This window comes from Myotis myotis, unplaced genomic scaffold (assembly GCF_014108235.1).
Source record: "Myotis myotis isolate mMyoMyo1 unplaced genomic scaffold, mMyoMyo1.p scaffold_m19_p_2, whole genome shotgun sequence".
NCBI lineage: Eukaryota > Metazoa > Chordata > Mammalia > Chiroptera > Vespertilionidae > Myotis > Myotis myotis.
The window spans coordinates 31,846,527-31,872,485 of NW_023416324.1; the positions used below are offsets into that span (position 1 = coordinate 31,846,527).

At 39.2% G+C, this 25,959-nt stretch overlaps 1 protein-coding gene across 4 annotated transcripts; it reads right to left on the reverse strand.

Annotated features, from left to right (window-relative positions):
• Positions 1 to 441: 441 nt before the first annotated feature.
• LOC118676428 (putative selection and upkeep of intraepithelial T-cells protein 1 homolog) lies at positions 442 to 25,460 on the reverse strand. Of its 4 annotated transcripts, XM_036350318.1 has the most exons (9): positions 25,271 to 25,459; positions 24,093 to 24,173; positions 21,404 to 21,751; positions 18,261 to 18,542; positions 15,224 to 15,334; positions 10,895 to 10,966; positions 10,005 to 10,112; positions 5,222 to 5,344; positions 442 to 1,176 (listed from the first exon to the last, which is right to left on the reverse strand). In XM_036350318.1, exons 1-9 carry the CDS (start codon positions 25,293 to 25,295, stop codon positions 1,160 to 1,162), a joined length of 1,167 nt encoding a protein of 388 aa, XP_036206211.1. In that variant the 5' UTR covers positions 25,296 to 25,459; the 3' UTR covers positions 442 to 1,159. The 4 variants fall into 4 exon arrangements, with proteins under 4 accessions (XP_036206211.1, XP_036206213.1, XP_036206212.1 ...); XM_036350320.1 differs by lacking the exon at positions 15,224 to 15,334 and having other exon boundaries at positions 25,271 to 25,460; XM_036350319.1 differs by lacking the exon at positions 10,005 to 10,112 and having other exon boundaries at positions 25,271 to 25,458.
• Positions 25,461 to 25,959: the final 499 nt, after the last annotated feature.

Sequence of the window (25,959 nt, forward strand, 5' to 3'; positions counted from 1 at the left end):
ATATGTACTGTACACTAATATTTAGAAAATTTCAATATATGGTCCTTATCTTCATTTTTGTCGGTGACTTTTTTATCCCTGCTAATTTCTTTATAATTATAGTTCCCCCAATATTAATATGTCTTTCCACATATATTTTTAGTAGACATTGTATGTTTTTTGGTCTTTGTATCTTTGTATTTTCCACTTTTCTCTGCCATTATGCTTTAGTTAAGTCTCTTGTAAATATCATAAATTTGAGAGTAGTTTTCTTTTAATTGTTTACTGCTTGACATAGCATTTAATTATTGGTGTAGATTTATCTTTAATTTCAGGGTTACTTCCATTTTACCATGTAGATTATTGGTTTTATTCCAGTTATTCCCTTAATTTGTTATCCTGTGATTACATTTTCATCTTTTTTGCATTAATTCATAGTTTGTACAAAAGCTACAAATGAAATGCAGATTTGAATATATTTTATTTGCCCACCACCTGGCAATTACTTGGTTATATATAAAATTGTAGGGCCACTGTCAACGTAAGAAACATTCAAGCCTATAGAGAATTTTTGTGAGCCAAACTTTCAACAATTTCCAGGAAGCAAAATCTCAAAGGAGTGAGAAAATGCTCAAGAGAATGGCAGTTTTTCACCTTTCTTAACGCATTATGATAAAAAGAAAAGATGTAAGTGGGTTACATAAAATCCACTGGTGATAGATTTGAAAAGCAGGAGAAAGAAAAGTGGGAAACCTCTGGGACTGGATAGACAGTAAAATGAAAGATACAACTTCTTTTACATCGGTGGGTACAGGATAGTTAACAGTCAACAATTAACTAAATAACAGTGAGGGGATTTGTGCTTTCTACAGAGTGGTGCCTGAACATGAGGGGTACAGAAAAAGGAAGTTATTTTCACATCCAAAGGTATGTTATCGTAGATGCAAAAAGACAATAGACAGGCTTAATTAAGGTGAAAATTGATCTTTGTCAGAGAAGATTTCTAGCTAGGATATGACTACCCACCATAAACTGCTTTTAGTCTAAAAGTTTTAATTTCAGATCATCCTTTGTAGTTATTTTAGGTCTCTGAGTTTGTAAAGCTGCAACGAAGGCCTCCTCTTCCTCTGTATACCTTTATCCAGAGTTCCAGATGAGATGGTTGATGCTTGTTTAATTCCTATCTTTCTAGGACACCTGTCAAGGAATTATAAATTCATATCTTACTAAAGACAAGTAGTTCAATGAAAACATGTTTGGGAACATGTGTACCTCCTTTGAGATGTCAAAGATATCTTTGGAAAACCCATGAGAAACAATTTATTTCGAAGTCATGAACTTGAATTCTCTAGCTTAAATCAATGAGAGGGAAATTTCTGGGGGGTGGAAGTCTACAGGAATAAAGGCATCTAAAAAGGAGTCTGATTTACTTTACATATTCTCTCTTTGCAACTGAAGTAAATGGATAACTTAGTGAAATTTAATTAAGAATTCTCCCTTTCCTCTCCTCACCTCTTCTCTCCCTCTCTCTCTCTACACCCTCAAACTCAGATACTAGTAAACCAATATTTGCTTTGAAAAGGCTGTTGCACAGTAAATCTGATGTGTATGTCATAAGACACACGAGAAGTTGCAGTGAGTCTGTGGATTTGCTTTTTAAATCTTTCTAAATATTCTTATGCATCCTCTTAACCTGCTGGAACCTGGGAATTTGTAAAACATAAGAGACACGAAATTGGAATAATCAACTTTCAATATAGGAAAAAAGCTCAGACCATTCAATAAATGGGCAAAAAAAATAGCTACTAAAAAAGGAATAGGAATAATCATAATACCCTAACACAAACTTGGTAGAATTAAAGGAAATATTTAAAAAATTATAGAAAATATATTTCATAGACATTTTGTCTGTAAAATAAAATTGACTTAATTATGAGAAATGATTGATTTTTACTTTAATTTAAAAATCTAGCCACTAGTTTAGAGCACTTCAATTTCAAGTTTGACCATTTTCAATTTGGCTAGGCCGGTGGTCTGCAAACTGCGGCTCGGCAAACTGTGGCTCGGCAAACTGTGGCTCGGCAAACTGTGGCTCGGCAAACTGTGGCTCGGCAAACTGTGGCTCGGCAAACTGCGGCTCGGCAAACTGCGGCTCGCGAGCCACATGTGGCTCTTTGGCCCCCTGAGTGTGGCTCTTCCACAAAATACTGGCTCTTCCACAAAATACCGACTTCTGCGCATGGGCCACAAAGTCTCAATCGCACTGTATGTGTGCGCCCGCACGTGGTATTTTGTGGAAGAGCCATACTCAAGGGGCCAAAGAGCCGCATGTGGCTCGCGAGCCACAGTTTGCCGACAACAGGTAGGCTATCATGAGGTTGCTGCTATCAAACTCTATAATATTAGCAATAGGAGACATATTAATTAGTAGGGTATAAATGACGATAAATAGAATAAATTGAGTCTTTTCAGTTCACTGCACTGTATAATCTCTAGTCCAAATCAATTAATGTATTGTCTTGATCTTTTTTTAAAAAATGGAATTCTGGGTACTTGATAAAAATCTTTGAGTTGGTAAAGCAACTCTTTAATTGGTTTCAATAGGATACTGAGGAACAGCATCAAGAAATGCACTTACAGGCCAGCTGGTTTGGCTCAGTGGAAAGAGCACTGGCCCTCATACCAAAGGGTCCCAGGTTCGACTCCAGTCAAGGGCATGTACCTCAGTTGCAGGCTGAATCCCAGCCCTGGTTGGGGGCACGTGTGAGAGGCAACCAATTGATGTGTCTTTCTCACATCAATGTTTCTCTTTGTTTCTCCCTCTCCCACTTTCTCTAAAAGTCAATGTAAACATATCCTCAGGTGAGGATTAACCAACCCCCCCCCCCCCAAAAAAAAAAACCAACTCCACAAATAAACAAAAAAATGGATTATGAGGCCTTCATACTAAATGTGATAAAATCCATATCTCTAGGTTCTGTTGAAAAATACCTATGTGTCAAGGGTTCTTGAAAAAGGAAAAAAGAAAAAAAGAAGAAGAAGAAGAAATGCACTTACAGCCCCATGAACCTGAAAACAGGATTGTTTCTTAGCAAGACTGGTCTCCTCCACTGTGAGAGACAGTAAAACTTCTCCTTGACTCTAACCCTGCTTTAATCCCACTGGGTTAATAAGTAAACCAGACTCAGTGGAAGAAATTGGCTACAGGCTCCTTACTACCTTCCCCATCATTAATCCATGCCTATGGATGCAGGGATAATAATTGGGCAGTTGCTCTTGGTGGCAGAAACTAGGAATGAGAAGCATAAATCTGTATTGCTGGAAGCACACACTTGTCCCTTGCATTGGTTTAATCTCAACTAACAGACTGCTTCTCAACATTATAGAAGTAATGAGGAGACGGACTGTGTGGTCCCTTGTGTCTGACCACAGGAAATTACAAAGGCCTTGCCTAGCAGGCCTTGTGTGGAAAGGCTGTCCTCTCCACATAGGGCTTGGTGCACAGTCAATGCCTTGCAGTCAAGGACTCAGTCCCCCATCCCGAGGGGGAATATCTGTATTCCTTGCCCAGGAGGCTTTATGGAGACCTTATTGGGGGCCTCAGCTGAGATCCTTTCCAGTCACCTTTACTGAAACCTTTTTATTGGTGGTGGGGGGTGGGGTGGGGGGGAGGGCTTGTCTTGACTACAACATTCTTCACTTTGACTCGGTATTTTCCATTCCCAGTCATCTCTGCCTCTCTTTCTCTTCCTACGCCACCCCACTCCAGCTCCATAAAACTGCAAAGCCTTTTGTTCAGTGCTCCTTTGTAATGAGGCACAGTTTTCCCACCAGCACTGCATGTCACCTGATCCTGGTCCAGTGCTGTTCCATGGGGCAAATGGAAGAGTGAGGAGCCAGCACTACTTTCCTTTTTGGCTTCTTATAGCATAACAGGTGGATAAAGGTTTGGCTATTACTTTCAGTTTGGCTTGTTAGTCTAATTGACCACCTCAACATCCAGCAGCTCTCCACAGGAAAAGGCAAGAGTCAATGGATGCAAAGATGAAGAGAGAAGTACCCATTCTTCGTGGTTCTAGGGTATGAGCCTTTTTTGGTTAAGTAAAAATTATAAGGTCAAAATTTATAACAGAGATCTTAACTTAGACGGGAATTAGGAGGGCCTGTGTGGGTCACTCTCTGGTGGTGCAATTGGATGAGGTGCTTTAACAGCAGTGTATAGGTAGGTGATGTTGTCGTTTAAAAACCTCAAGGTTTGCCCAGCCAGCAGTGCTCAGTGGTTGAGCGTAGATCTATGAACAAAGAGGTCATGGTTCAATTCCTGGTCAGAGCACATGCCTGGGTTGTGGGCTCGATCCCCAGTGGGGGGTGTGCAGGAGGCAGCCAATCAATGATTCTCTCTCATCATTGATGTTTTTATCTCTCTCTCCCTCTCCCTTCCTCTCTAAAATCAATAAAAAACATATTAAAAAAATAAACCTCAAGTTTTAAAACCATCAACATTCTGTATTATTCATAATAACCACCATGGATCTGCATTCTATATATTGGAGGGGGGATCTGCTGGTAATCAAAAATATATATTTGCATAGCCTTGCCTACCTTTTTAAATGGAGCTTCTTATGATTGTAGATTTCACTGGTGGAACACAAGTATCAAGTATTACATTTTTCTTTCCTGGTAACTAATTCTACATTTCCTTCATTTTCATAAGAAGCCTATATTAGCACAATGAAGCCAGGACTTTCATCTTTAGGCATTAGTTAGGCATGTTTCAAAGTTATGTGCCCTCCTGGGAACATAGGTTCAGAAATGTTTCTGGTCCAGCTTCTGTGGACACTTAAAAGTTTCTGAAAGAGAAACTATAATATTACGTTTTCAATTCTGCCTTTGAGATCTAAATGGAAGAAAGCACCTCTGGTTTATGAAGAGCTCAGGATACAGAAAGCTTTAGTGAGTGTTTTTGGATAAAATAGTGGGGCCTTCAAAGTTTGCTAAGAGAGTTGTCACATCATGACGTCAGACTGAGCCTGGCATTGGAATCTGAGGCACTAGCACCAGCAGAAACTCCAGGAGCCTCCAGAAGTCTACAATCAGGAAACCCTCACACAGGGCATGGATTTTTGTTTTTCTTCCTCCGGCTATGAAGGCAAAAGGACTGGAAAGGTCACCTCTTGGGACATCTTCAGGTCATTCAGGTGAATGGTACCTTCTGAGTTACCTCCCTTCCCATCCCATTTACCTCTGAATCTAAAGTAAATAAAGGAAATGATCATGGTGATGAAGACAGTCAGAACACACAGGATCACCGTGATATCTTCCAGCCACATAGTATCCAATTGGAAATGTGGATCTGAAGCAGGAACTGAGGAGAGATGCAATAATTAGGAGGGTTACAGATTTATAATAGATTTACTTTTCAAGTTCCTATTCCTCCATACTTCTGGGCTTATATGAGGGTGGGGAGAAGTAGGGTGGGCCCTGTGGATGATCCTGGAGATGAGTATACTTGGGCTCAGTCTGGAAGAGGGGGTGTAGGCACAGATACACATTCTTCTATTCAAGAAGCATGACACTTGTTTCTAGTTGGCCACAGTTTGAAGCATAAATAGGAACTTTATGTCTTCATCTTTTTTAATGCCTTTATCTTTTTAATCTGTTGCTGTAGGCCCTCAAGAATTCCAGGCCAGTCCAGCCAGTGTGGCTCAGTGGTTGAGAGTCGACTTATGAACCAGGAGGTTCTGGTTTGACTCCCAGTCAGGGAACATGCCCAGATTGAAGGCTCAATCCCCAGTAGGAGGCGAGTAAAAGGTAGCAGGTCAATGATTCTCTCTCATCATTGATGTTTCTATTTCTCTGTCTCCTTTTCCTTTCCTCTCTGAAGTCAATAATTTTTTTTTAAAAAAGAACTCCAGACATTTTGAGAGGTATTGTGAAACAAAATAGTTTACAATGAGCAGAATCTTTGAGATGGAAGAGATCTTACAATTCTCAAAAGTCATCCTCTTATCTGGAGCAGAAGTCTCCTTTTAAGTATACTTTTTGGTGATTCTAAAGTAGAAAACATCCCCATCTCATAATATTGGTTAATATATCTTAGGATGGGAGCACCATTGCCAACAGTGAGGGTATCTGTTTCAATACTGGACAGCTATGCCTACTTTCCTATATAAACTGTAATTTGCCTCCCTGATAGGGGTTGTTCATGGATTCCAAGTGAAGTGGTTCAGAACAGGACTCCTCAGTATATATTACTTTGGCTTGGGGGTTATTTTGAGCTGAAGGAACAAATAATTTTATCTCTCCCTTAAAAAATTTAAATCAGGTCCTTGTCCATTATATGAATTATTATCAGAGATAACCTTATGTGACAGATCTATAGGGCAGGGCAAACTTCTAATTAATGAACAGCTGCTCTTATTATTGTTCTGTGAATTGCCCTTCTTGCCTTATTCCTTAGCTCAGAATGTCATATACACCTCATTTTAGCTTTCTGTCTTGAAACCTCATGTATGTGGGCTCTCTGACTCTCTTATATGAGTAGGGTTCTTGTATATACAGATGCAGTTAAATTTTGTTATTTGTCCCTTTAATATGTCTCATGTCTATTTAATTATTAGACCAGCTGAAAGAACTTAGAAAAGTAGGGGATAATTTCTTCCTCCCACAACTTTTCTATCTTGTAGAGAAAGACAACCAAGATGGTGAGGATGAGGAAGCGAGGGTCAGGAAGTCTTATATTCATGTCATCGAAATAACTGATAATATTGTCTTTAGAGAAGACTTAGCAGCATTATGATTGCTGGTCTCAATTTTCATATCATGAGGATAAATAAGTCAAAATATTCCATATGATCTTAGACTACACAAATGGAGGGGAAAGAATTCACCTACTAGTAATTAGTATCTATTCCCCCCAGCCCTATAACTCGAGAGAAATTATTTGTCCTTGCTAAGGTCAGAGATACCTTTTATAAAAGTAATAGCATACATTTTTTTAAAAATAGCCAAATTTATCTGGGTAAGTGTGCAAAAGAGTGAAGTGTCAGCAAACTCTCTCTTGGTCATATACATCTATTTTTCTAACTATAACATTTAGGAGAACTTCAAACCTCTTCTCATAAAGCATATGAAATAATTTGAAACAAATTTGAAGAAAAACTTGGAAATAAAATAGTCCAAAGATGCTAAGAATATTTACTTAGAGGAGTGTGTGTGTGTGTGTGTGTGTGTGTGTGTGTGTGTGTTTAAATCTAAGCTGAGTTTTTATTTTATTTTCTTTCTATATGACTAGAGTTGTCTGTTGTTTAGAAGGCAAGTTAAGATCATGGTTGGGTGCAAGTGAAGAAATAATGGTATGAGCTAAGGAGGGAAGGGAAGAAGGAGAATGGCAAACACAGGCAGCCCAGTTTTCCTACCAGATGAGGTCACCAGAAAGGGATCCAGGGTAGAATTTCTAACAATTGCTAATAATAATGATAATAATAGCAAACAGTAAAATTGCTTGTACTATGTGCAAAGCCAGGCTAAATGATTTTGATGTATTGACAAATTTAATAAAAAAATAACCTTATAAAGTATGTATACAGTATCATCAATATTTAATAGGTAAGAAAGCTATAGTTCAGAGACTTTATAAATAACATTGCCAAGTTCACATAGCTAATAGTATAACCAAGGAAGTCTGGCTCTAGTCTGGCACTGATTCTTGGAAAGAAATGGTGCATATCTCGAAGGTTTCACTGTGCATGAGTTCCACAGAGAACAGGCCCAGCAGAATGTCTCTGTTGGAGATGCAAATGCTGGCTACCTCTTTCTAGAAGAAACAATTACCTACATTTTGGAAAGCAATCTGATTTGTTATAAAGTATTCAGAATAAGAGACACGTGGTTCGAATCCCAGGAATAATCTTATTACGTGCTAGAGCAACTGAAAACAGTGAATCACATTTGATGTTCTGTATCTGCATTTCCAAGATGGAAAAGATGACAGACATTGCATAGGATGTTACAGAATTAAGGTATACAATGCTTGTGGAACTTTCTGGCAATGCATATTTGTTAAATGAATTGATAAGTGATTTCTGAATTGATAAGCACCAAGAAGGAAAATTAGTCCAGAAAAGGCAGGATAGAGTGGGAGGCTGCTAAATGAGACGTTTACAGAGGAAGCAATATCTTCAGCAGAAAGTCCATTTTAGGTAAAGAGAAGGGTCAGTAGCAATTGGAGAAGAGGTTCGCAGATGGACAAGGTTTATAGCCTAATTATCAGGAGTTATCAGCCATGTGGGCAGAAACCTCTGCGATGACTCAATTTTAGGTTCTCAGCTAAGAACAAGCAAAAATAAAGTTTAATCTCCTGACTCATTCTTAAGGATTTCAAGTCAGCTTTGACAATGACAGAGACCTGCAGCCTATTCTTGGGGCTATGGACCATCTCCTGGAAGCCTCATAAATCACTAAGTGCCCAGGCTATATTTCCCTGCAGTGATCTATTTTTACAAAATGACTAGGCCTAAAGCTCTCTCTTTTTATTTCCATTTGATTTCTTTTCATAGAGGAGCAGTAAAATTGTTGAAACAGAAGGCTGAAGGATCTAATTTCCTGATTTGGGATCCCGGCTCCACTATCACTTAACTGTGTAAGTGACCTATTTAACTTATTTGTGTACCAGATTTCATCACCAATAAAATCTAATTCAGTGAAGAGTGAGTACAGTTGACTCTTGAACAACTCGAGGGTTAGGAACATAGATCCTCTGCACAATCGAAAATCTGCTTTTAACTTTTGACTCCTTCAAAATCTAACTACTAATAGCCTAGCAGTTAAAAAATAGCATTTTTTTAAAAACCAGAGCCTGTTGACCAGAGCCATGTTGATCACGCAATCAATTAACACATATTTTGTATGTTATATGTATCATATACTATATTCTTACAATAAAGTTAGAGAAAAGATAATGCTATTAAGAAAATCATAGGAAGAGAAATCATATACACATATTTTATGTATTCATGACATAGCTCATTCTTTCTTATTTTAAAAAATATTTCTAGCCCTGACCTGTTTGGCTCAGTGGATAGAGCATTGGCCTGCGGACTGAAAGGTCCCAGGTTCGATTCCGGTCAAGGGCATGTACCTTGGTTGCGGGCACATCCCTGGTGGAGGGTGTGCAGGAGGCGGCTGATCGATGTTCCTCTCTCATCGATGTTTCTAACTCTCTATCCCTCTCCCTTCCTCTCTGTAAAAAATCAATAAAATATATTTAAAAAAATATTTCTAGGCTATAATGTTCTTTAAATTGCCACAAATCTCCAAAAAGTTTTCCAATACACATTTATTGAAAAAAATCTACATGTAAGTGGATCCATACAGTTTAAACCCATGTTGTTCAGGGTCAACTATATATTAATCTATGTAAAATCTGTAGAGCACACAATAAGTATGTAATATACTAGTATATTACCTACTATTATAACATTTTGCTTATTTCCTCTGACACGAATGGATGCGACATTTAGTTTGCTAATATGGTTAATATGCCAGATTCAGGTATGGACTTTCTTAAAGTATAAAAAGCACTTCCAGTCTGGTTTGATGTAAGGTCATTTGTGTCTTCATTTCACAGGAGAAAATTAGTAAATAAAATCCTCCAAGTAATCAAGCCCTACTTTATGACTTCCACCTCATGATGTTATGGCTATAGCTATATCTTCAGTTTATAATAAAGAATTACCTTACCTTGCTGCTCATTGTCTTACATAGATAATTTCCAGGGGGACCTCAAAGATAAGAGCTGAGGGCACATTTCAAATGTGTTAGCTTCAGCTATCCCCCACCTTATACATTAAACCCATGAAATTCAGAAGGCTGGCATCCAAATCGTGTGACATGAGGTCCAAGTGTTTATTGTTCCTGTAATTCAAATAAATACCACTCTTGCTTGGTTAAATATTTTACCAGAGACTGGGCAATTGGAAAAGGAAATATTTTCTGGAAGTTCCCACCTTTTTGATCCTACATACCTCTGCTTTTGTGATGCAAATAATAAATGAGTGAGGCAATTACACCTATTGAAAGCAGGATTATTATGATGCCCACTACTATAGGGTTTCTCATTTTGTGAAGGCAATCTAAAGAAAAACAGATATAATAATCATTGGTTATTGCTGTGGAGGTACTTTGGATTGGGGGAAAATGCACCAAGAAAGCAAGAGCTATATTTTAATGCCATCTCTCTGTATTAATTTAGAATAGGACTAGGGGAAAACAAAAGAATAGGACTAAGATGCAGTCTAAAGGATCTAAAGGACCTAAAGGTTCTAAAGTCTTAGGTCTAAAGCGGTTGATGACCAGGACAAGAAGCATAGCTGTTTCCAGGATGGAACAGGTTTTTGGCTGAGGCTACATAGACCTGGAGAAAAGCAACTCATTTCTCTTTTTCTCCATCTGGCCCATCAATCAATGTGCATGAGACAAGAGTTGTGCACTGGTCATTATCATTTTACCCAGATTTGAATGAGGTCAGAAGGAGAGCTCTGGAGACCTCTGTGTAAGAATCTCATGCAGCAAAGGGTGTCAGACAACATATTGTTTAAAATTTGATTTTATATCTATATATATATAACTATATCATTATAGTGTCATGGGCTATCTAATCTTCCCATGAAATCTTCTATGGTGTGGGAGCTCACTACCACGGGTGGTGCCCATTCTTTTGCTGGAGAGTTATAAGCACAGTTTTATTTAGTGGTTAAATTATCACATACAAACATTCATGAGCATTATGGTGGCATAACAAGTCCTTTGTTTTTGACTCCCCCATCAACAACATTTGGCACCCATCTACAACAGGAAGTGGGAGTTGTGGGACACAGGGCCATACACCAAGGCACCTAGAAGGAATCTTGCCTACCTGTGCATCCATTAGGCAGACAGGCTTTGGTACAGACTCTGGGACACACAGAAGATCCATTCTGCTGTAGTTCTGAAACACATGTAAAGCATGGACTTAAGCGGTTAGCTACCTAAAAGAGAGCCTTGTGGAAGTCCAGGTTTCCAGAGAAGAAGTTCCAGCACTCTATTGGAGCAAAAAAAATGTGGATGCATTGGAGTACATGAGAGGACCAGCTCAACGCCTCTCCAAGTAAGACCAGCTTAGGGCTAAAAGAGATGGCTGTGATTTTTTCCCTTGGGTGATGGGAAAGCCAATGAGTAAATGCCTGGCTTTCCCAGTTGTACAGGAAGCTTCCAAAGAGACTCATTTATCTCTCAGAGTATCTACTATATTCAACGGGAAGCTCCATGAGTGGGGGGATGGAGGAAGGAGCAGATCAGAAGACTGCATATATGATTTAAGAAGGGTATTAATGGGATATGGTTCTTGCTGAATGCATTCTGGATTCCCATCAAGAAGCCTGCCTATGAGCTATGAGGAAGGCCTAACCCAAGGATCTCCCAAATTGGCCTGCCGGCATGCCCAGCACACCACATGCCAAATCCACACCTCCCTCCACTTTGTGGCTGGCTCCCTGTTCCTGCAGGGCAGCAGTGAGAGCAAGTACTAGTAAATAAGGAGCATGAGCAGAAAGTGGGCCAGGATGTGTGAGATAGTGAGCACTGTATAGCCACCTTCAGGAAAACAAGAGAGACAGAGTAGCCAGCATTGTGTGCTGTAAAATCAAGAGAAGATATACAAGTTGAAGAATCCTGCCATAAAAGGGTGCAAGTGTGGTGCAGGTGTATCCATACAAGGTCTGAGAGAGCCTCAGAATCTACAGCAGTTGCAGTCATGCACCTGATAAGGGGTTAATATCCAAACTATACAAGGAAGTCAAACAACTCAATAGAAAAGAATCCATTTTAAAAATGGGCAAAGGATCTGAATAAAAATTTTTTTCAAAGAAGACTTACAGATAATCAACACATACATGAAAAGATGCTCAACATCACTGATCAACAGGGAAATGAAAATCAAAATCACAAGGAGTTATTGCCTCATACCTGTTAGAATGGCTATTATTAAATGACAAGCAATAACAAATGCGGACGAAAAAGGGCCACATGCTAACCTGATGAACTCACGGAAGGCCTGCATGGCGGCCTTGCAAACTCAGAGAACTAACATAACCACAAAGGATGGTCTGAAATTAAAACTATTTAAACTAAAAAGCAATTTATGGTGGGTAGTCATGTCCTTGGCCAGTATCTTCCCTGACAAAGGTCAATCTTAACCTTAAGTGGGCCTGTATATTGTCTTTTTGCATCTATGATAACATACCTTTGGAATGTCAAAGTAATTCTCCCTTTTTTGGACTCCTCAAAGCACAGGCATTGCTCTGTGGACACCACAAACCCCCTCAGTGTTATTGAGTTAACTATTGATTGTTAACTATCCTGTAATCACCTATGTAAAAGAAGTATGTGTCTCTCATTTACTTTTTATCCAATCCCAGAGGTTTCCCTAATCTATCATCAATGGATTTCATGTACCCAATTGCTTCTCCTCTTTTTATTGTAATGTATAAAACAGTGTGCAAAACTGCTGTTCTCTGGAGCATTATCTCAATCGATTGAGTTTCTGCTTCCTGGCAACTGTTGACACTTGGCTCAAATAAACTCACAAAAAATTCTTCACAGGTTTGAATGTTTCTTACTTTAACACAAGAGTTGACCAGGATGTAGAGAAAAGGGGAGCCTTTTACAGTGTTGGTGGGAATCTAAATTGATATGGCCACTATTAGAAACAGTATGGAGGGTCCTCAAATATTAAAACTAGGAATACCATATGATCCAGCAATTCAACTTCTGGGTACGGTCATGTGCCATATATAAAAACACTTAAGTCAACAACAAGCCATCTATATGACCATAGTCCCATCTATATATATAAAAGCCTAAGCAACCGTCTGACCATTCAACCATTTGCCTGGTAGCTATGATGCGCTATGACCACCAGGGGGCAGATGCTTTGACTAGTAGAGAGGGAAACCCAATTCCTCACTGAATCAGTTGTGGGTTAGGTTGCTGCTGGGGCACTGTTACCCTACATCTGCTTCACTCGCACCCTGGACTCAGAGATAGGTTTTGGCCAGATCCCTGCAGACCAGGTCGAGGGACCCCGCCAGTGAACAAATTTGTGCACCCGGCCTCTAGTAAGATTATAATGGAACTGAAAGTTTTCTATCTTGTAGTTATGTCTTAGCCATCATAATGTGGCAGCACAATGCATTACATAAACACTTACCAGTGTGTTGTACAGTTGCCATCAGTATTCAATAGAGTAACATGCTATACAGATTTATAGCCTAGCAACTGTAGGGGAACAGAATGTGTCACCCCCCAAATATGTCTATTTGGCATAAGAATTATTTTAGGCTGGTTAATTTTGAGAGACAGCAGACCTGGGAGGAGCTCTGAAAACCAAGTAGAAGATACCCTTTATAAAATGCATTTACATTTGCAAGAAAAAAATCTCCATTTGTAAGGGTGTCTTCCTAGTTGTACCAGGAAAAGGGGGATGGCCTTATCTCTAGAAATGCTTATCAGTGCAGAAGAAAACGACTTAAATATGCATCACAATTTTATCCTTGCTTACTGTGATTTTCTGGTAAGCCCAACCCACCCCCAAATCATCTTTAGTCTTCAGCTGAAGATGATATTTGAGGTGCTGGCTTCAGCTGTTTTGGTGAATTACTCAGTTTTCCTGGGTCTCTCTCATGTATATAATAAGTATACATGTTATTAAACTTTTGGTTTGTTTTTCTCCTCTTAAGAGTGTGTGTGTGTGTGTGTGTGTGTGTGTGTGTGTGTGTGTGTGTTTATTACTGTGATGTCTCAACCAAAAACCAAAAAAGATTGAGGGAAAATGATGTTTTTCTTCCCTACAGAGCAATCAACTATACCATATATAGCCTAGGTATATAGTAAGCTATACCATCTAGATTTGTGTAAGTGCACTCTATAATGTTCATACAATGATGAAATTTTCTAATGATGTATTTCACAGAATGTATCCTCATCATTAAGTGGGATATGACTATATTTATTTGAAGAAAATAAAAACACTAACTTAAAAATATATGCATTACCATGTTCACTGAAAATTTTTTTACAATAGCCAAGATATAGAAACAACCTAAATGTCCATCAATGAATGAATGAATGAAAATGTCACACACACACACACACACACACACACACACACACACACACACACACAAACAATGTGATATTATTCAGCCATAAAAAGGAATAAAATCTTGCCATTTGGGTCAACATGGATGGAACTTGAGGGCATTAAGCTAAGTGAAATAAATCAGAAAGAGAAAGACAAATACAGTAATATTTCACTTACATGTGGAATCTAAAAAAAAATAAAATAAACAAGTTTGGCCCTGGCCAGAGTGACTCAATTGGTTGGAGTGGTGTCCTGTACACCTAAAAGTCACTGGTTTGATTCCTGATCAGGACATAGACCTAGTTTGCGCGTTTGATGCCTCATTGGGGCATGTTTGGGAGGCAACTGATCCATGTTTCACTCTCACATGGATGTTTCTCTCTCCTTCTCCCTTCCTCTCTCTCTAAAATCAATAAAAAGAATGTCCTTGGGTGGATTAAAAAAACAAAAACAAACTTACAGATACAGAGAACAGATTGGTGGTTGCCAGAGGAAGAGCATGGGAGAATGCAAAAATAGGTGAAGGGAGTCAAAAGATACCAACATTGCCTTAGCTGGTTTGGCTCAGTAGATAGAGCATCGGTCTGTGGACTGAAGGATCTCAGGTTTGATTCCCGTCAAGGGCACATGCCCAGGTTGTGGGCTGTTTCCCCAGTAGGGGCCCTGTAGGAGGCAGGAGGCAGCCAATCAGTGATTCTCTCGTTATTAATGTTTCTCTCTCTCCCTCTTCATCTCTGAAATCAATAATATATATACGTATATATATATGTATATATATGTCTATATATATCGATATATATCAATATATATATTAATATCAATATATATATATACATCAACTTCCAGTTAGAAATTAAATAATTCATGGGAATATATATATATAGTATGACAACAATAGTTGCTAATATTGTATTGCATATTTGAAAGTTGTTAAGAGAGTAGAAGTTAAAAATTCTCATCACAAGAAAAAAATTCTGAAACTGTAGCAATGAATGTTAACTAAACTTATTGCTGCTAAAGCTTCCCCACCCCCTTTTTCATCTCCCGCCTTTCAAAAGTACTTACCTTGTAATCTGCAATACAGATCAATACTGGGCACCATGATAAATATCACCAGCAGAGCCAGAATTATGCCTAGAATCAGTTTCCAAATAAGGTTCCACGGAAACAATTGATCTGAAATAGAGAGCCACAAAGCTTACCACTTAGGAAACTTGGAGCATTTAGACCCATCAAACCAGGGATGATGATTCATCCAAAGCCTATTTCCACTCAAGACCCCCTGAACCTGGGATATTAGCCCTAAGCCGGTTTGAGGAGGCAGTTATACTTGGGTAGTTGAAAAGTGAGAAAAGGCCTGGAGTGGGACTGAGCCAGGTGTGAATAAAGGTGAGTGAAGGAACACCCGCCCCCAACCTCATTTCTTTCCATCCATTCTATCTCATGTTCTCCCCACCAAGTCTCAGACCTTTTGTTTAAGCAATCAATACATGTGCAGCCCTGAATTCTCTAATATATTCACTGGTCTGGTATTAAGCTTCAGAATACATTAAGAGAAATATGTTTATGTAAACTTTCCTCCTTTTCTATTCTATGCAGAAGCATCTTTTTTGGCCTGCTGGCTGCACATGCTGGGCATGGACACCTGTCATTTTGTTTGGTAATCTGATGTCTTTCTTCCTAGAGAAAAATATCTATTCCATCTAGAAAACACCAGTATGTACAAGGAAGTAAACCCAAGAGGAGGCTGGAGAGCCTGTCACAAATTCTGCTACTCACAATTTTGGCTATGTTTGCTGGGCAGGAACCTGGACTGATCTGGTGCAATTCATGGGTTGAGAATCCCATGACTTCAGTGCCAATCCTATATCCAGATGAGTTCCTCCCCCCACTGCAGCCAAGGGAGCTGAAAAGAGCTTTTTCAGCTCACAAGCCAGACAGGGACACTGAATTTTGATTATGATCTTTTCTTTATCATAACTTTGGAATCTTATCCATGTTTTCTAATGTCAGTGAATGAAGAATAAGATCTCCCTCAGATATCTTTATTTCCCAGAACTTTAACTCAATCCCTTAAATTTGTGTTAATTACATTTCTTTTAATATATGTTTTTTAAGTGCATATCTACTTTAGGAATGTATTAACTCAGAAAATATGCATCTTGTTATTTACTGAAGATTTTATTCGTTTTCCTCTCTCTCTCTCTCTCTCTCTCTCTCTCTCTCTCTCTCTCTCTCTCTAAATATATATATATCATATAATGCTTAGAACTCTCAGGGCAGAGGGAGGGTAGTCTAGTCTTTCTTTATCCCCTGTAACTGCTTGTCTTATAGAAGTGTCTTGCTGTTTGTGACACAACCATAATATGAAGCTTTGATTGTTTTCTAGAAGGCCAAGTGAGCAAATAAACACAAAAATAATCTAAAAGTAGCAAATTGTTAAGCTTGTTAGAGACCTTATTCCTATTATAATATTCCTGAATCAGAATATTCCTGAAAGTATCTGACTCCAAGATTAATTTCATGGACATACACAAATATTAATACATATATATTTTCTTGGCAGTTGACAAGGCACTCATTTTGTTTTATTCCAATCATTCAAGTATCAAATACTTATTGCTTACCTAATATTTGAATCAGTTGGGGTATATTAAATACATAAAACCAACAAAGATTTCTATCTTCATGTTTTAGAGAGGGAGACAGGTAAGGGACAATAAAAATAATGAATAAGTTACAGAGTAAGTTAAAACAATGCATACTATGTTAAAACATTAAAGGGAGGTAAGAAGATAAGGAATCCTGGGTAGTGGGGGCAGGTTGCGTTTTTTAAATAACTTGTTAAAATAGTCGTTATGGATCTATTTTTGTTCATCAGTTTATGTATGTTGGGTGGGAAGAAATCAACCAATGGACTTGAATGCATATATTGCATAACCCATTGACACAGACAATAGGGTGGTGAAGGCCTGGGGTCGGGGGCAGGAGTAGACTAGGAGAGGTCAATGGGGAGGAAAGAGGACATATGTAATACTTTCAACAATAAAGATTTAAAAAACAAAGTAGATAACATAAATGTGCAAAAGGAAAAAATTAAGTAGTCCTTATGAAAAAGGTGAGAGTTGAGCATAAACTTGAAGGAGAGAAGGACATTTAGTGGAATTACAGTGTTCTGGGAAGAGGAGCAACTAGAGCAAAGACCCCCACACAGGAGCAAGTCTGACATGTTTGGGGGACATAGCCTAGAGCAGATAAAGAAGAATATTAGGGGATGAGATCAGATGGGTAATGGGCACAGATAATGAAGGACATTATGGGGCATTTTACTCTGAATAAAATGGAGAGCCATTGCAGGGTTTTGAATAAAAGGTAATGTTGTGTATCTTATGTTTTAAATGGATTCTTCTATCTATATGTTGAGAATACATCATAGTGGACAAGGCTAGAAATAAGGAGATTTTTTCAGATGTTATTGCCAATATTCAGACCATGGGTGATAGTGTCTCAGACTTGTATGGCAGAAATAAAGTGGTGAGACTCCAGATTTATTTTAAAGGTAGACCTACTATTATCTTTTAACAAATGTGATATAGAATATGAGAGAATGATAGGGATCAATAATGACTTCAAGGATTTTGTTCTTTGAAACTGAGAATATGAAGTGTGGATTGGGAAGGCAATAGCCTACACAAGTCAGGAGGTGATTGGGAGTTCAGTGTTTGATGTGTGGGATTTGGGATATTTATTAGACTCCCACATTGAGATGCTGAGTTTAGAAATAAGACTAAATTTGGGGAGAGAGATCTGGGTAGGAGATACCACTTGGGGGGCCATTGTCATATTGATGGTATGGAAAGCCATGAGATGGAATTAAGACACAAGAGAAAATTCTCAAAGACTAAGCCTTGGGAACTCCTATAAAGGATAGAGATAAAAGATAAAGTAGCAGAAAGAAATAAGAAAATGAATGAAATCATGAATAAAGCCAAGAGAATGTAATGTCCTAGAAACCAAGGGAAGAAAGTATACTGATTTTCCTCTTTAGTTTGTAAATTTTATGACCATGGTCATCCTTTGAAGAACCAGCCACTGATCTCACCTGAGAGGACAATGCTTGTCCTTTCCTCTTGACCAGTGACGGGGTTTCGAAGGCAGCAAGTGACATTCCTGTGGAAGCTCTGTTTCAGGAGAAGGGTCATCTTCATGCTGAACAATTTGTCTGTGTCCTGTGAATGGGATATGGATGTAGGCGGAATGATCTCTCCTCTGCTGTCTCTCCATTCCATTACAGGCTGTGGGAACCAGCCTCCTGTATTGCACTCCACCAAAAGACCTTTGGAATTAGGAGGATGCACAAGAATCTGTATTCCTAAGCTTGTAGCTGGTTGGAAAGAAAGGGACAAAACAGGATTTTTAGGTGAAGAAAAGGAGAAAAACAGAAAGAAAAGCCTGCCTCTCCCACTCAAATCCCTGTTCCATTAGTTATACTGACGGTCAAGCACTGTGGGGCCCTGATCCTCCACTACAAACAGGATAAACCAGGCCGAAGGGTTATGGTTTACAAATTAACAACTCAGAGGAGAAAGCGCATGTTTGTTCCATTTATTAATTCAAAAATATTATTTTTGTTATTTACTAAATCTAGGAGACTTAGCAATAAATATGGATATAATAATGAACTAAGCAGTCAAGATCTCAGTCCTCTTGAATTTATAGCTTAATGTTTTTTTCTTGTATCTTCATCATTAGTCTTGTTTGAGCTGCCATCAGTTACAAGTAAAAAAATAATATAAATGTATTTAAAACTTTAATGACATTTTACATGTACTGGTATGTCTTTGCATGTAATGAGTATTTGAATAAAATGGGTAATCAATTACTATTATAGAAATAAAATATTTCATATCAGTTTAGAGAAAATAACTAGTTTTTTTTTTTTTTTTTAAAAATTCAGTTTATTGCCTGGGACATCAGATTTGCCTAAATGTGCAGGCAAAGAAAGAATAATAGAGAATTAAAGCATTACTCTAGAGCAGCTCAGTTCAATAAGCTTCTGCAATGATGGGAATATTGGATATCAGTGCTTCCTGATACAGTAGCTATTTGCTACATGAGACTATTAAGCACTTGAGATTTGGACAGTGAGAATGAGAATTGATTTTTAATTTTACTTAACTTAAATATAAATTTAAATAGTTACATGCAGCTAATGGTTGTCATTTGGATAGCTCAACTCTAAGTAATAGTACTGAGTGTCATAATCTCTCTATATAAAACCCTACTATACAAATAGACCAAAGAGCTGAAAAACCAAACTGAACAACTGGTTGCTATCACATGCGCTGACCACCAGGGGGTGTGTACGAAACATGGCAGGCATTGGCAGCAGGTGGCAGAGCACGGAACATGGCGGGCATTGGCCACAGCGGATTGTGGAGCAGGTGAGTGGGGGCGCTAGACCAAGGCGGGGCTCCAGTTGCTGTCATCAGGGCAAGCCTCTGGTGGTTACTGAAAATTCTTTGCTCCCACACGCTGCAGTCCTGCCCAGCGCTCACACCTGCTGCTGGCGCCTGCCCCGCTTTCCACCACTGCTGGCACTGGAACTGCCACTTGGACCCACTGCCAGTGCCAGCCCCGCTTGTACCCACAGCTGGTGCCAGAGCTGCCGCTCACAGCCGCTGCCAGCACCCGGCACCGGTTCCACTGTTCGGCACCATCAGCAGGTGCGAGCAGCGGCTGCCAGCCCCCATCACCCCTGAGGGCTTCTCCACCTCCCCCTGCTCCTGAGGGCAATCAGGGAAGCAGCTACCACTTGCACCCGCTGATGGCGCTGGCCCTGCTCACACCCACTGCTGGGACTAACCCCAATTGTTCCACATCAGCGGGTACAAGCAGGGCTGGCATCATCAGCACATGGGAGCAGCAGTGGTGGGAGCGGGGCTGCTGGCAGACAGGGGGCCGGGGGGCACAGTGGTAGGGGCTGGGCAGGGGCACAGAGGATGGGCCGAGACCCACCCCTGTGCCCACTGCAGCCTCATGGCCCACAATTCCTTTTAAGGTGCATGAATTTGTGTACCAGTACCCTAGTGTCCAATAAAAATGTTAAGTGTGAGTGGGCCTAGCACCCTACACTAGTGCCCTCACATTTGTGAAACCTTTTAGTTTCTTAGTCCTCCATCTGCCTACAATTTCTTTGTCATTCAAAATACTTCAAGGGTAAAGTGAATGATTTAAGTACTATATTTTTGCATATAATACATATATATCTATATATATAAAAGCCTAAGTGACCCAATGACTGAATGATGCCCACTGACCACCAGGGGGAAATGCTCAAGACAAGAGCTGCTCCCTGGTGGTCAGTGCACTCCCATGGTGGGAGCGCTGCTCAGCTGGCTGATGGGCGCCAGAAGTCAGGGTCATGGCTGGCAAGCACAGGTGCAGTGGTGTGAGCCTCTTCCACCTCTGTGGTTGTGCTACCAAGTGGTGGCTATGAGGTGGCAGCAGGCACAGTGGGGCCGGGATGAGCAGGAGCGGCGTAGTGCCTGCCCAAGCTCAGGCTCCTTCCAGGCCGCCTGCCACTTCACTCACTATTACATCCCTCCGGGGATGTCAGACTGCGGGGATCGGGCTGAAACTGGCAGTCTGACATTTACTGAGGTGTCCCGGATTGCGAGAGTGCACAGCCAGGCTGAGGGAGCTCATCAGTGTGCGAATATGTGCAACGGGCTATATATATATATATATATATATATATATATATATATATATATATATATATATATATATTAAAGATTCTAGATGAAGGCTTTTTGAAATAGATTTAAGAAAATTAGTCTGAAACTAAGTAGTCAGTGAACCGAGTCAGGGAGAAATGGGAATAAAAATTGTCATTAAGGAGACTATTGTAAAGATTTCGGTAGTTTATAAAGTCAGATTTCACTTAAGTGTTGTTAGAAATAATTAAAAGCATAGTAATAAATTCGGAAAGGAATCTGTTGATACTTTACAGATCTAACAGTGTATATGGACATGGGAAAACAGTTCTGAAAATGGTAATGTGTGCAGGCAGAATTTGCATTCTTAATCCTATACTATTCTCAGTTCCAAGACTAAATGCATGAATTTGAACTTGCTAACCAAACCATGCAATAGTCACAAACACTGAGAATTTTCCGACTATTCAGCCTCAGATGGGTTAAGAATCAGATGTGTAGAAACCTCAAAGAGATCCATCCCTACCTGTGACCTTCACTTCTGTGATGGCTTCTTCATCGAAAGCACCATCTTTGAAGAAGCAGTGGTACTGCCCATCGTCATCAACACTGACATTGAGGATCCTGAGGGTCACTTTACCCTCTCTGATAGCTTCTTTCAGGAGCTCTGTCCTCTCCACATACCTGGAGATAGTTTCTACATGCAGGTCTTTGCCATTGTTGTATAGGTGAACGGGTTGTGTATAGCGATCCCGGAACCAGCGTATCTCCATGTGTTCTGCATTTTGGGGAGGGGACAGCTGGCAACTGAGTTCAACTATTCCACCCAAACGAGCCAAGATTGGCCCCCGTAAGCCAGTCACTGTAAACTGTTCTGGGAAGGGAGATGGTAAGCAAATAGTGAGAGTATGAGCCACACACACACACACACACACACACACGATATTCCACATGTTTCAGTGAGGTGTTAAAGGCCATTTTGTCACATTTACATATTGTAAAAATATGAAAATATATACATTATATATTTCTGTTCTTAATAATTCCACATTAATTTCTAACTTGACTCATAAGGATAATCTGAATTTCTGCCATTCTAAATATCAATGGATTCTAAACATCCCCTACAAATGGGCAGAAGACCTGAGCAGACATTTCTCTAAAGAGGACATACAGCTGGCCAATAGACATATTAAAAAAAATGCTCAAAAACACTAATCGTCAGGGAAATCAAAATCCAATGATATATCAAACTTCACACCTTTCAGAATATCTATCATTAATAAATAACAAATAAATGTTATTGAGGATGTAGAGAAAAGTGAACCCTTGTGCACTCTTGGTGGGATTGTAATTTGGTGTAGGCACTATGGAAAACAATGTGCAGTTTACTCAAAAAGTTACAAATGGAGCTACCATATAACCCAGAAAATTCCACTTCTAGGTCTTTATCTGAAGAAATACAAAACACTAATTTTAAAAAATTCAGGGTGGGGCAAAAGTAGGTTGACAGTTGTGAGTACATGAAGCACAGAGTTTATTCTTGTATTATTATTTATTATTATATTAATTTTCATATGAACAACTATAAACCTACTTTGCTCCACCCTATATATGCATCCATATGTATATTGCAGCATTATTTACAGTAGCTAAGATATGGCAGTCACCTAAGTGTCCATTGATAGACAAAGGGATAAAAAGAGGTAATACATGCATATATAGCCATAAGAAAGAACAAACTCTTATACTTTGTGACAAAATGGATGAACCTAGAGGGTATTATGATAAGTGAAATAAGCCAAAGACAGAAATGATTTCACCCTCTGTGGAATCAAATAAACGAACAAGCAAACAAACAAACAGAAACAAACTAATAGATACAGAGAACAAATTGATGATCACCAGATGAGAGGTGGGTTGTGGGAATGGGTGAAAAGGCAGAAAGCGAATATTTATAAATTGCCAGTTATAAAAATAATCACAGGAATGTCAAGTACAGCATAGGAAATATAGTCAAGAATATTATAATAACTATGTGCAAGATGAATACTAGACTTATTGGGATGGTCATTTCAAAAGGTATATAAATGTCTAATCACACCAGAAGCTACTATAATATTGTATGTCAACTGTAATTGGAAAATAAATGAATGTTTTAAAAATTAAAAAAGAAAAGAAATGGGAGCACCTTAAAGGTACATTGCTAAGTAAAAGAGGCCCCTCTGAAAAGACTTACGTTTTGATTCCAACTACGTGACATTCTGAAAAATGTGAAAATATGCAGACAGTAGACAAAAGTGTTTGCCAGGGCTTCAGAGGGAGAAAGAGATGAGTAGATGGGAATAAAGCATTTTTTAAATGGTAAAATAATTCTATATGATTGGTGGATATGCAACATTATTACCCACCTGACAAACTCACATATACTGGTGGTGGAAAAGTATGTTGGTAACTATTTCAGAAAAATATTTGCAACATAATAAAATAGCACATAACCTTGACCAGCAGTTCTATGCATAGGAATATTTCCTACCTATGTACTCATAGGTTTTGTCAAACGCATGTGTAAAATGTTCATGGAAGCATTATAACGTTACTTTTATTAGTCAAAGACAGTATAAGAAAAAAAAAGTGCACCAGTAAGATTTCTACTATTTAACAAGTAATTTTTACTAAAAACTTTATCTTTTATGCCATTTGTTGTCTCAGGCTTTGCTTATATTTGTCTCTAAATAAGCTATATTTATTTCTGCTTTGCATAGATCCTCTTACAAAGGCAAATTTTATCATGTGTTGGCTCCAACAAACCTATTCCTTCCTTCCTCGCTGGCTGACCCACTGCACTAATAACTCACATGGATTCTAACATGGACCCATATCCTAGGCCACTTCCTCACTGTGTGAGTGACACATACACTGAGTCTCCTCAATATCAATATTGGGTTCTCAAGGGCAAGTATTAGGTCTTCTTCATTTGCTTCTTCTCCCAGGAATTTAACACAAATCCAGGTACATGATAAAGAAGACTTGCTGATTAGAAATAATTTTCCCCAGCCATAAGCTGGATCCTATAGTACACGTCTTCATTACATAATTATGTATTAAACCTGAGGAGCAATGGTCAAAAGAGTTTAACCCTTTCCTTTGGTCCTTGATTTTTCTGGCATACTTGATACTGCCATGACACATACAGGTAGAAGAGAGGGTCATACCTGAACTTGGTGCTGCCATCTGAAGGAGGAGCATGGGAACAAAGTATCTGGTGAGAGATGGTCCTATAGTTCCCATTACACCTGTGATAACAAGTGAGGAGGGTTCAGAAACAGTGATAATAGGAGTGAGAATTTCCAGAAATCACATATTTTAGCATGTTTTTTATGCATTAATAAACTTTCAAGTAGTGTTTGTGCCAGAAGATGTTGTAAGAGTGCTCTATGAGTTCCAGTTATTTGAATATCAAATAAAGTTATGGATATAAGAATGCCCAAACCTGTAGAGAATTTTTATGAGTTTATGAGCCAAACTAAGACATATGTCTGGGTCATATGCTCAAATGATCTGGAGAATAACAGTTTTGCAGCTTTTTGTACGCATTTGGAATTAAAGAGGGGACATAAGGAAGATTACATGAAGGTGGGCAAAATCAAGGTGGGGATTGGTTTATAGGATGGCTAACTAGATTATGGGCTCTCTTGATGTTCAAAGCTTATTTCAAAGGCGTGTTAATCTAGATTCACAGAACAATATACAGAGCTTCCTTAGGGCAAAGATAAACCTTGTACTAGAAAGTTATACGCCTGGGGCATGATGACCCACCAATACTTGCCTAATTAGGAGTTTATGATCAGACACCTGTGTGAGGTTACTTTCAGTAGAACCTCCTTTTTTTTGTCCATACACTGAATAACTTTCTGGTATACATATTTCCCACCCAATATTTGGCATCCTGCAATACTTATTTGCTAGATCTGGAAACTCCAACTCTTTTTAAAATTTTATTGATTTTTAGAGGGAGGAAAGAAGGAAGAGGTTAGAGAGAGAGAAACATGGATGGTGACTGGTTGTATGACTAGGTGACTGGGGAATAACATGCATAAGAATAACATTTTCTTTATGCCTGAACAAAGCAGACTCCAGAAATCCAGCCCAACATTTGCTGTGACATGCAGAGTGAGGTTCAAATGACCCACAAAGAAACAATGAGAAAAGACTTTCTCTAGAGGGGACTGGAATCTCTGTTCATATTATCTCGCTAGTCTGTATATATATCTGTCAAGTCCCTTGAAATGTAGGGACAGGTGGTCTCCCAGAGTCACAAGGAAGAGGAAGGGATGGAAGAAGGTGCTGACCATCTATGAACAGAGAACTCGATCCTAAATCTTACACTTACCGAAGATCCTGACGCAGCTCTCCATTGTCCCTAGAGAACGACAGTGCCAGAACCAGGCAGAATACTTAACAAAGCTCCTTCTCACTGCTGCCCTCCACCTCTGGGCACCTGATGCTGCAGTGCTATTCTTTGTTCCTTTCCAAGGGAAATTCCAGGGAGACTGGCTGTTCCAGTCTGCGGGTAGGAGTCTTTGTTCAGCTTTAGTGATTGCCGCTGGCATCGCTGTACCAACATCACAAGTACTAACAAGACTTGCCTTGTTCTGAAAGGAAGCAACACCCAATCTGATTTTTGTGTTCTATATAATTTGTGATGAATAAAGTGGGTGTGATCAAGAATTTATTTTGATGCCAGAACTGGTTTGGCACAGTGGATAGAGTGTCGGCCTGCGGACTCAAGGGTCCCAGGTTTGATTCCAGTCAAGGGCATGTACCTTGGTTGCGGGCACATCCCCAGTGCGGGGCATGTAGGAGGCGGCTGATCAGTGTTTCTCTCTCATCGATGTTTCTAACTCTCTATCCCTCTCCCTTCCTCTCTGTAGAAAGTCAATAAAACGTATTAAAAAAAAGAATTTATTTTGAATGCTGTACTGTAATTAGAAAAGAAAGGGAAAGAACTAATAAAAGACACTAAACTCTGATCAGGCATTCAAAGGAAGGTGATGATGATTAAGAGGAGTCTTGACATAA

Bases quoted from the DNA above. Each gene is read 5' to 3' on its own strand.
- LOC118676428 (XM_036350318.1), bottom strand. From the start codon at position 25,295: ATGGAGAGCTGCGTCAGGATCTTCG. The intron at 21,752-24,092 runs GTATGACCCTCT...CTCCCTTCCCAG, and splicing joins GATGGCAGCACCAAGTTCAG to AACAGTTTACAGTGACTGGC. The intron at 15,335-18,260 runs GTGAGATCAGTG...TCTCTATTTCAG, and splicing joins GACAAGCATTGTCCTCTCAG to ATCAATTGTTTCCGTGGAAC.